Source organism: Hemicordylus capensis, chromosome 2 (genome assembly GCF_027244095.1).
Source record: "Hemicordylus capensis ecotype Gifberg chromosome 2, rHemCap1.1.pri, whole genome shotgun sequence".
Classification (NCBI taxonomy): domain Eukaryota; kingdom Metazoa; phylum Chordata; class Lepidosauria; order Squamata; family Cordylidae; genus Hemicordylus; species Hemicordylus capensis.
Genome location: NC_069658.1, coordinates 319233462 through 319245731, shown reverse-complemented (window position 1 = coordinate 319245731; position 12270 = coordinate 319233462). Strand labels below are relative to the sequence as shown.

Below are 12270 nucleotides of genomic sequence, written 5' to 3'. Positions count from 1 at the left end.
GTCCAGGGTACTTAAGAGACCACTTTCTTAGTCATGAACCCTGCCACCTATTAAGATCATCTGGGGAGGTCTGGTTATGGTTGCTGCCGACTTGTTTGGTGGCAACTCAAGGCCAGGCCTTCTCTGTGGCTGCCCTAGGGCTTTGGAATGTACTTCCTGTCAAAATAAGAGTTTCTCCATCTCTGATTGCTTTTGAAAGACTCTTAAGACACACCTGTTTTTTCAGGCTTTTAATTAAAATTAATTTTAAATGGTTTGGATTTTAGCCTGTGAAATTATTTTGTTTCTCTCTGTGAACTGAATTGTTTTTATTCTGTTAAAGTGTTTTGTTTGCTTTTATTTTTATATTATTAGGTGGTATATAGATACAATATAAATAAAGACCTTCCAAGCAAACACTATAGTAACAGAACAGAACTTCACCATAGTAAGCAAATGGCAAGCTAGTAGACTGTATGACTAATAAATACACAACTTGCCTCTGATTCAGATTCCTCATGTGAGGCTGCTCTCCTATATCGAACTTTGCTTCCATTCCTGGAATCTTGCCCTGCTTCTTTCTCTTCAAGCTTAGCTTTTGTCTTCCCTTTCTTCATAAGGAAGTTATCAACTACCCAGAACATTAATGCCTGTTATAGAGGTAAAATTAGTGTTAAATGTCATCAGGTATTCATTTGATGGGACACCAGTTAGATTTAAGGGACATTTAACATAATACAGTAAAGAATATAATAATATAAGAAGCTGTATGGGCCATTAAGAAAGCTGAACTTCTAACGCAGCTGGTTCAGTGAGCCATTCCTGAAATATACACGAAGAAAATGTGTTTTGATGCAGAGCATTCCACTTCAATGGCATCATAGAAATGAAACATGTAGACTACTAAATTATTCTGCAGTCTTCAAAAAGTCAAACATTTTCAGAATTTCTGCAAGTACCGCTTTCCAAATGCACTAATATGAACACATAGGAACATAGGAAGCTGCCATATACTGAGTCAGACCATTGGTCCATCTAGCTCAGTATTGTCTATACAGACTGGCAGCAGCTTCTCCAAGTTTGCAGGCAGGAATCTCTCTCAGCCATATCTTGGAGATGCCAGGGAGGGAACTTGGAACCTAGATGCTCTTTCCAGAGCGGCTCCATCCCGAGGGGAATATCTTACAGTGCTCACACTTCTAGTTTCCCATTCAAATGCAACCAGGGCGAACCCTGTTTAGCTAGGGGACAAGTCATGCTTGCTACCACAAGACCAGCTCTCACATTTACAGCAAGTTTTCACCTTATTTCTGTATCAAATTATTTATCAGAGAAAAAGCAAATAAGAAAACAAGAACTTCCAAGGTAACGGAAGCACTCAAAACTGAACATTTCTCAAAAACTTTTTTTTGGGGGGGGGGGGCTTTCTGGACACTTGAAATATCTGTGAACACATAAGCAGTAACAGATGAGTCATCAAGTTCATTAGGATGCAACTTTGGATACAAGACATAAACAAGCACTTCTTCACTAACACTGAACAGATGATTATCAGAAGAGCTATCTGCATATTTCACCTGTAAGCACAGGGGAAGTTATTTCTATGCATGTAGCAACAGGAACACAATGGGTCTAGAACCAATCCAAGTCAGACTGCTTAATGTGAAGGAATCCCTGTACACAGAATCCTCTTGAGCACGTGGGAGGGGCATTGGTCTACAAAGGCATCCTGTTGTCTTCTGGGTCTAACTCAAATGTTGATTTTGACCTACCAAACCTTATTATGCAGTTTTCACCCTGGCACAAAGCTGCCTCCTCTATGTCCTCTTACAATTTCCAAACCTAATGATCCCCACTTTCATACACTGGGATGTATTCGGAAGTAGCTAGAGCAAAATTCTACTTATGAAACAAAATTTTCCTTTCTCCTGCTTCCCAGCTCCCTGTGTCCCCCCTTAAGTCTGTTCTTGAGGGTTCAAATAACTCTCCAGAATAGTATAGAACTGGGTTTAGAGATACATCCAATTTATTGCAGATGGGGATGATGGAAATTGTAGTTCAACAACAGCTGAAGTGACTCAGGTTGCCTATCTGGTGTAGAATGTAGCTGGGGGGCTACAACGGAGGGGAGAATTGGTGGAAATTGGGGCTGCCATGAAACAGAACAGAACTGCCTTTCTTTTATATAAGCTTTTAGATATACTGGTTGTCTGTAGTATATACAGTGAGGATGATCACTTGACCAGTCAAATTACTTAAAGCATCATCTAGTAAAACTATGAGAAACATGAACTAGATACGAATCTCCATTTAATGAAATAGTTAAATTCTTCACTTTTGTAATTATGGCTGCCAACCTTCATTTATATATATATTTATTTCTATAAAACGTACCCGTGGCTAATCCCATGTGTGGCAGCCCTTGCAAGAGTTCGAAAGAAAGCCGGCCGGCGGGGAAAGGAAGAAGCCGTGGGGGGAGGGAGGAAGAAGCTGGATGTCTGGCTGGCGGGCAAAGGAAGAAGCCGGTGGGGGAAAGCAAGAAACCGGCGGGCTGGGGAGGGGAAGAGAAAACAACAGCGGGTGGGCAAATGCTGGTGGTGGCTGTGGGTGGGTGGCTATAGGAGATGATGGCGATGAGCAGGTGGCAGAAGCTCCCTCTCCAATCTGCCTGCTGGCCAAAGGCAGGAGCGCCCGGTGGGGGGGGGGGAGGAGGGGAAGTGGCGGCCAGCCATTGAGGGGAAGCGGTGGCCAGGCCGGCCAGCCGCAGAGGTAGAACGATCTGGTGTGGGGGAGACAAGGAAAACTAGGGGAGCAGATGCTCTGTGTCAGGTCAGCTAGTTATAAATAAAATTGTATGCAAACAATAATTGAGAGATAGCTCAGAGAAGCTGTACAAAATGAAAACTAAACATAGTAAGTACAGGAGCAGGAACCCTGGTTTTGCTGTTAGAGGGCACAATGATGCCTCTAAACAAGAGCATTCCTGAATTATTTGATAGGGCTGTGCAGTTCAATTTGACCTTGAATAGATTTGGATTAAAATACTCTCAAAATAAAGGGCTTGATTCAGTGTTGCGGAGAATCGCCCCTGATTTGACCTGAATCAATTTGGGTGATTCAAGGGCCATTTTTGTGGCCCATCTTTCCAGAGAGAGGTGGACTATGAATTGGGGTAGTTGGGTCTACCAACTTAGTGTGTCTGTCCACCTCAGAGGACTGGTCTACTTAGTAGACCAGTTCCCCAAGGCAGGCTGATACACTAAGTCTAGAGGGCTGGTCTACCCAACCCCACTTGGTATGCAAGCTCTCCATGGAAAAATTGGCCTCAAAATGGCAATGAAAAAACTTGAATCAATTCTAGTGAGTCAAGGTTGATTTGTTGAGACAGACAGCCAAGCCAGCTGACGAATCAATTCAAATTTTTGCAATTCGATTATAGCTCAAATCAAATAACAAAATTTGATTAGTACACACATCTAGAATTTGATCATGGTCAATATTAACAGGGAACTCACAATATTTGACAGGTCAATCAATTGATGTGCCCCAAGCTGAAGACAAAGAGGTTGATAGTAATCCTCCAAAAACTATTTTTCCATTTGGATTGCAAAGGATAAGCATCTTCTGGAAGCACTCAAGTTATGCCTAATCAGACTGTTAAAGGACCATAGTGCAACTACAGTTGGTGGAGTTTTAGTTGCATTTTAATCGTTTTGTACAGTTTTAATCTTACTGTTTTACTTTTTCATATATTTATGTTTAAAACTCTCTTGCAAATATGTTGTAACAGACACTGATGCTTTGAGAAAAAGAATGATTTAAAACAATAAGAAATCAACAGCAGTTTTTTTCCTTTGAAAGCAGAATGAAGGGGGAGGAAATCTGCTACTTTTTCTTATCTTTAATTCCTGATCATCTGAGTGCCTATCATGATGCACAGCTTCAAAGGTGGCAGGGGGATACTGAGGCAGAGGGTACTTAGCAGTGGATTTCTTCCCAATTTCTGAAAGCAGTGGCACCGCTGGGGAGGAGAGTGGCTATGCTACCAGTCTTACCATAGCTTCTCCCATTCCTCACTGTGAGAGGAAGAGTGGTAATGTGGGTAGCACAGCTACCCTCCTCCCCAGCAGCATCACAATACCCTCCCCTTTGAGGCTGAGTACTGAGCGCCTGTTGAGTATGGAGGGCCTCATGAAACTATTCTGAAAAGGACAATTAACATTTAAAATTTTTACATTATGTGATTGTTGTAAGGGTTGCCTCAGATGCCAACAACGCATTTGCACTCCTATCATTACTATTTTAAAATCATAATAGGCAGCACTCAGACTAATAATTAGGCAAACAGAACTCATCCACTTGTTCAAGGGGGTGGGGGTGATTTTTATCAATGGCCCCTCCCTCTGCAACCCACTGTGGTCCCTGAAAATAGATTTGTAAAGATTGAGGGACCCTTAAGAGCAGATGTGCAGCAGGCACAGAAGCTTCAGAAGAAAAGGAGGACTGGTGAAAACTGCCTCTCTCGCCTCCTTGCATAAGAGGAAGAGTTCTGCTTGCACAAATATTAGTCTGGATACTAACTACTGAATATCCAGAAAATGGCAATTGATACTGAGCTTGATAGTTTTAATATATTCTATGTTATGTTAGCTGCTTTATATTTTCTAATTTCAACGGAAAAGCAAGGGATATTTTAAAATAAAGAAATATACCAACATTAACAAAGAAGGGAACTATCAGCATGACAATAGCCAGCTCCAACTGAGGGTTCTTTATAGGATTCAACAAAGCTACCTGCAAAGATAGAGGGGGACATATTAGGATCATGGAATTCCATACATATACAACTCAATTCCCAAATTACCACTTGTATCATATATAGTATCAGGTTACTAGAATGAGGAGTTAGAAAGACTAGCTGGAAAAGAACATAGCTTAAACAAATCCAACAACTGGAGGCAGATACTTCTAAAAATGTATGTTCCAAAAAATGTAAAGAAATTTAACATTAAATGTACCCTGAAATTTTTTTTTCATGAATTCACAATGATTAATTAGCACTGTTCATCAATGCTTGCTGATTTGTAAAGTCCTAAATAGCATAGCCCCAGCTATCTGAGACCCTGATCCTAGAGGTTCATCACAGGAGGAAGACTAGCAATGGTGATCTTTCAGCTTTATGCAAGCTGAGGTCAATAATGATTATGCTGAAAAGGGAGAGAAGATAGAAATGAGGAACTGTATGTAGCAGCAGAACATGTATGCAAGCTACACCTTCCCATTGTTTCTTGATTAACAGCATAATCTACTAATTCAAATATTCATATATTATTTATTTATTTATTTATTTATTTATTTAAAATATATTTTTATACCGCCCAAAACTTATGTGTCTGGGCAGTTTACAACAGATAAAAACAACATTAAAACATTAGTTAAAAACAAAAACAAGAAATTTAAAACACAACAATTTAATTTTTTTTAAAAAACAATGCTCTAAAACAACATTAAAAACAATCAAAACAGTATCAGTTAAAAGCCTGGATGAACAGATGCATCTTTAAAGACCTTTTAAAAGCTGTCAGAGATGGGGAGGCTCTTATTTCACTAGGGAGCACATTCCAAAGCCTGGGGGCAGCAACGGAGAAGGCCCGTCCCTGAGTGGCCACCAGACGAGCTGGTGGCAAATGCAGACGGACCTCTCCTGATTATCTCAATGGGTGGCAAGGTTCATGACGACGAAGAAGAAGAAGTTCTCTTAAATACCCAGGGCCCAAGTTGTTTAGGGCTTTATAGGTTATAACTAACACCTTGTATTTTGCCTGGAAACATATTGGCAGCCAGTGTAACTCCTTCACTACAGGAGTTATATGGTCTCTCCTAGATGACCCAGAGACCAGCCTGGCTGCCGCATTCTGAACCAACTGTAGTTTCTGGACTACGTACAAGGGCAGCCCCACATAAAGCACATTACAGAAATCCAGTCTGGAGGTTACCAGCAGATGTACCACTGTTTTGAGGTCATCTATCTCAAGAAACGGATGCAGCTGGTGTATCAGCCGGAGCCGATAGAAGTCACTTCTGGCCACCGCCTCAACCTGGGACACCAGGGAGAGACTCGGATCCAGAAGCACCCCCAGACTGCGTACCTGTTCCTTCTGGGGAAGTGTGACCCCATCCAGAACAGGCAGATCAAAATTGTCTCCAGAGTTCCGACCCTGCACAATGAGTACCTCCGTCTTATCTGGATTCAGTCTCAGTTTGTTATCCCTCATCCCGCCCAGTTTAGTTTAAATCAGTTTAATCCAAGACTGTCTGGAGCTGGCAGGCCACCACTCTCTCAATTACCTTGCCCAGCCACGGAAGGTTGGAGACAGGCCTGTAATTACTCACCTCTGAGGGATCCAAGGTAGGCTTCTTCAGAAGCGGTCTAACGATTGCCTCTTTAAGACTAGGAGGCATCCTACCTTCCCTCAGAGAAGCATTTATAATCTCTACCAGGCCTTCTACAACAACCTCCCTGCCAGAAAGTATAAGCCATGTTGGGTAAGGGTCAAGAGGACAGGTGGTGGGCCGCACCATTCCAATCAGCTTGTCCACATCCTCAGGAGTCACAAACTGGAACTGATCCAACCTGACCACATAAGAGGAGTCGCTGAACACCTCCACATCAGACACTGAAGTAATTGTGGAGACGGAATCTAAGTCGGCCTGAATACGAGAGATTTCCCCCACAAAGAATTCATTAAACACATCACAGCGGGTAACCGATGGTTCCAGATTCTGATTCAAGGGAGGAGGGGCACATACTAGCCCTCTCACAACCCTGAACAACTCTGCTGGACGTGAACTTGCAGATGCAATACGGGCAGAAAAGAATCGCTTCTTTGCCGCACGTATCGCCTGAGCATAGCTCTTCAAATGAGCTCTATGTTGCAATCTGTCAGATTCAAGCAGAGTTTTTCTCCGCCTGCACTCCAGTCGTCTACCTTGCTGCTTCAGCCCCCTTAGTTCTTCTGTATGCCAAGGGGCCAATTTTGAAGCGGATCAGAGAGGACGCTTAGGAGCAATCATGTCTACCACCCCGGTGAGTTTGCTGTTCCAGTTCTCCACCAGGGCATCAACAGGATTGCCAGCAGAGCCAACACTAAATCCCTCCAAGGTTTCTTGAAATACTATTGGATCCAATAACTTTCTTGGGCAGACCATCCTAATAGGGTCCTCGCCCCTGCGAAGGTGGGGTGTGACTGTGAGTCCAACCTTAACCAGATGGTGGTCTGTCCATGACAATGGGGAAATCACAGGAGTCCCCACCCACGGAACACCACACTGATCAGAGTTAAAGACCAAATCAAGCGTGTGACCAGCAATGTGCGTCGGCCCAGAGACCACTTGAGATAGTTTCATAGTTGTCATGGCCGCTATGAACTCCTGAGCTGCCCCGGACAAATTGGTCCTGAAATGAAAATTTATTTATTTATTTATTCGATTTCTATACTGCCCTTCCAAAAATGGCTCAGGGTGGTTTACACAGAGAAATAACAAATAAATAAGATGGATCCCTGTCCCCAGAGGGCTCACAATCTAAAAAGAAACATAAGATAGACACCAGCAACAGTCACTGGAGGTACTGTGCTGGGGGTGGATAGGGCCAGTTACTCTCCCCCTGCTAAATAAAGAGAATCACCACATTAAAAAGTGCCTCTTTGCCAAGCTATTAGGGGTTGAAGTCCCTCAGCACCACAAGCCTAGGAGACTCCAACACCAAACCTGAGACCAAGTCAATGCGCTCAGTTAGGGACTCCGTTGAGCAGTGGGGCAATCGGTACACCAACAGAAGCCCCAGTCTATCCCTGGTCCCCAAACGTAAGTACACACATTCGATATGGTCTGACACTCCAACAGGGATCCTGGTAAGGGAGATATTATTCTTCTAGACCACAGCCACTCCACCTCCCCGCCCCCGGTCCCTCACCTGCTTCTCAACAGAGTACCCTGTATACCTTTCAAGCAACTTGCACAACTACAGCAAAATATTCAGTTTCATTCTCTCACCTGGAGAGAGAGACTTCCAGTTTCTCCCTTCCCCCTCTTCCTGTATGCAGCAATCAGCTAAGCATGTAGGCTTTATCTATCTCCCTTATGCATTTCCTAAATAAACTAAATCTATTTGCAGATCTTGTTGCTGACTGCTGCTCCAAGTGTTTTAGTCAGACCCTACCCATAATTTGGGCATCTATCATCACTAAGTTGGCAAGTCATGCACTGTGGAAAAATCATTTCCATATATTCATTTGTGTTCTGCTCTTCTCATTTTAAAGTGCAACCACTATCAGCTTAGTGTTGGAGATGCAGCTCCTGATGCATTGACTCTTAGCACCAGCAACCCTATTGACTACTAGGGGCATCAGGCATTCCCTCTCTGACCATGCTTTTTCTACTCCGATTCCCCTTGTTAGACTGATAGTCTCAGGTTTCATTCTCTCACCTGGAGAGAGAGACTTCCAGCTTCTCCCTTCCCCCTCTTCCTGTATGCAGCAATCAGCTAAGCATGTAAGCTTTATCTATCTCCCTGATGCATTTCCTAAATAAACTACTTTATTTAGTACTTTAACTCTATGTCTCCAGGCAGTATTAATTAGTAGTGCTCTCATTACCTGTGTACTTCTGCTGCAGCTGGAGTAGACAAACAAATCTCCCCTCCAAGCTCTTTAACATCTAGAAATTATGGTATTCACATACACTGTTGCTGGGATAGACCTGAGCATATGCAACCCACTTATGTCAAGGTGCAAGTGTTTTGCTAAAGATATTTAATAGGCGAGAGCGATTTCTTGATGGTTCCATGCCTCTTTACAAGCTTACAATGAAAGCACCAGTATACCTTTCAAGCAACTTGCACAACTACAGCAAAACTGTGTATTACGGATATCAAAAACCCTAGAGAACTCACACAAGTCCATTTTGTGGACTTCTGTCCATTCATACAAAAAGTATCCTGTGTTTGATATACTGAATGAAGATACTATATTAATGTGTATATATAAAAAAGCAAGCACTGCACACCAAGTGTGCATAGCATACAGAAAAGTATGATTTGTATTTCAATGTCTGATGTACCTGTATATCAGAAATAGGCAAAGAGATTACTAGAAATATGAATTCATATTTTAGTAGACGTGTTCAGCTAATAGCATGCAGATCAATACTATTTATACTGGGGACATGAGATAGAACAAAGCAGATGAACTTTCTACTTTTATAAATCCTAAGCAAGGGTGTAATCCATGTTGTGGAAGATACTATTGACCTCAAATCTTAACAATGACCAGTAAATGCTAATATTCAAAATCTGACATTTTCTGTAACACATTTATAGTGCCTTGCAGATATCTGCTTAATACTAGGCTGTCTGAATATATGACTCATCACGTCCTACTAATGCAAGATGCTGCCTTATTGTTAAAGGTGTCAAAAAGTTAAGGCTCAGCCAGCATGACTATTTTCAGTAGATGCTTGCTAACAATGGACTAATCTTGCTATGGTGCTGCAATGGCTCTTACTTTGCATGTAATCACATATCTATGATCTATACAATTGGGTTTTTTAATTTAAAAAAATAAGACTCAAACCTTTTCCCATTGAGGCATTAGGAGAACTATGATGATGATCGTTTTCTCAAACATCATAATCACTATATACAATGCACACTGGCCTACCCAAGCACCACACTGCAGTGGGTCACCTACAAAAGAAAACACACGTCGTTAACACAGTTATGTGGCAAGCAGACTATTAACTTAAAGAACACTATCTTGTATATAAAACTACAGCAGTGATTATCAAAATACACTGGCTGACATCCAGACTGCTGTTGTGTGGCTGAAGAATGCTTTGCACCTGCAACAGGGGAAAGGTGATTTTAATCGATCCTTCCTTCTTTCTGCAACACTTCGTGCCTCCCAAAAGTATGTTCTTGATGGTACCAGAGCCCTCAGGGACATACTTTCAGGAGGTACAGAGGGCTGCAAAGGGAGTGGATGTTGACATAAGTCAGCCCTCTTCTACTGCATGAATGAAACATTTTTCAGTACATGCAATGTTAGTCTGCATGTCAGCTGCTGTGAATCAATCTGTTTAATCCTATGCAAGATTAGTCAGTTTGGGTTATCTATTTGGAAAAATGTTTTTGCCTTTCTGAATCTGGGTTGTTAGATTTTGAGAAGCTGAAAATGAAGCACACAAAAGTAGAAGCACCAGCTTCCCATGGAGAATGCCTTGTGTGGAGGGTTTCTCTAAAATATTCAAGACTGTATTTGAACAAAAATTACCACCTTTACTTTTACATCTCTGTATTTAAACAGAGATGTGGCAAGAAATTACATCCCAATGATCAGATTGTTAACGTATTACACACTCTAGACTGATGAAATGAAAAACAAGATTATACCACATAATTACACCTATAATCATGTCTAGCTGGTGGCTGTTACAGCAAAGACTTCTAGAAAGGCCCAAAAAATCTAATTCCTGTAGGACTTACTACCATCTCTTAGAAGCCCTGTGGATCATCTAGTACAGGCTCAACATGCCTGTCCAGGCAGATTTTGAAATCCTCCATCAATAAGGCTACTGCCCGGTCCCTCAATATAATTAACTAAAATGACAGACACTTGGTCCTTTTACTTATGGCTACAGAATGACAGAAGATATCTTCTGTCTAATCTAATGGTTCGTTGTTTGTATGAGCATTTTGTATTACCTTTATATATAGCAATAGCAATAGCACTTACATTTATATACCGCTCTATAGCCGGAGCTCTCTAAGCGGTTTACAAAGATTTAGCATATTGCCCCCAACATTCTGGGTACTCATTTTACCGACCTCGGAAGGATGGAAGGCTGAGTCAACCTTCCATATCCCCACCTAACTTTGAAGGGGTTAAAAACAGGGGCTCCTAGGCACTTTTCCATGTGGGTAATGTACCAGGGAAGACTTGCTAGCTTCAGAAATGGAACAATACCTAAATATCAGGGGTGTGTGGAACATTCTGCGGCTGGAAAATTCTGTCTTGAAACAGGCTGTTTTGAGTATTCCAAGCTTGAAACAGAACATCCTTAAGAAAGAGAGCCTGTTTCGAGTCCGGAATTGAATGACCTGCTCTGAGGCAGAACATTCTGACCTGTTCCAAGAGCCATTTTGGAAGCTAAAGTGGTGCTTGGAACGGGTCAGAAAGTTGTGACGGAATGAAGTTGTTCCACCGAAACAACTGGCTTGACCAATTGTTCCAACAGAACCTTCAGCACATTTTGTATTCTGTTCTGAGCTTTACAAGATGTGTTTTGTGCATACTACTAACATCCAGTAGAGATGTACAAAATGTTTTGAGCTCAAACCAGAATAACCCCGTTTTGATTGGAATGTTTCGAACACCATTTTGGAGGCCTGTTTTTCCCTTGCCGATTGGTTTTCTGGCACTGGCTTCCAATTGGCTTGCAGTCTCCTTACTTCTTGGTTGGCTTATCATCCAAATCAAGTGTTGTCATGAGCAACTGTGCCCCCATTGGGTGGGGGTTAGGGAGGAGGAACTTTCAAATTCAAAATGTATTCAAAGGGACTGGGCTTCTCTTGAAGAGGATACACCAGGATAGGAGAAAGGAAGGTTTGATTTTGTGGTTTTCTTTTCTAAGCACGAAGTATATGTTGTGCTATAGCTGTTATAACTACTTGACAAAGGCAGAACTTGGGTGCTTGCCTTTCTTGAATTGTAGTTTGTGAGATAGTGTGGTGATAAATGAACAGTGGCAGCTGTGTATGTGTGTTTGTAATATTTCTTGGTGATTGCTATAATAAGCTCCATGTCTGGCCTTAAGACTAACATGTGCTTCTCTCACTGCTCTTGTCTGCAATCTGTATTGCAAGGTGTACTCAGTCAAAATGTGGCTGAAGTTGCTCTAGTTGAGTTCATGGCTATGCTTGCTGCTAAATATGGGTGCTGCTGTGGCAGCTGTTGCAATGAAGTAATGTAACAAGTCATGATGTGTGTGAAAGAGTAACGTGTGTCAGTGTTACTGCAGTGCAAGCACTGTAGCTGGCAGTGGATTCTGGGTCAGTGATTGTTTTTTGGCCAGTTTTGGACTGTGTTTGAAATGTATGTTCTGTGTTGGGAGGGACAGATTCCCTTTTACTGTGTGCTTTTGTTCTGCAGTGTTTTTCAAGACAAGGTTGCAAAATGTGTGCACCCTGCTGGTTTCAGCCATAGGGAACAATGCAACCCTGCCTTGAAAACA

The 12270-nt window shown here is 42.0% G+C and overlaps 1 protein-coding gene across 1 annotated transcript in view; it reads right to left on the bottom strand.

Annotated features, from left to right (window-relative positions):
- LOC128343421 (musculoskeletal embryonic nuclear protein 1) overlaps nucleotides 1–12270 on the bottom strand; it is an 82782-nt gene that overhangs the window by 18542 nt on the left and 51970 nt on the right. Inside the window, exons 5-7 of the mRNA XM_053292433.1 lie at nucleotides 9612–9724; nucleotides 4696–4773; nucleotides 480–629 (exon numbers count right to left, since the gene is read on the bottom strand). Of these exons, the coding sequence (XP_053148408.1) occupies nucleotides 480–629; nucleotides 4696–4773; nucleotides 9612–9724 (341 nt within the window). The remainder of the gene's footprint in view (nucleotides 1–479; nucleotides 630–4695; nucleotides 4774–9611; nucleotides 9725–12270) is intronic.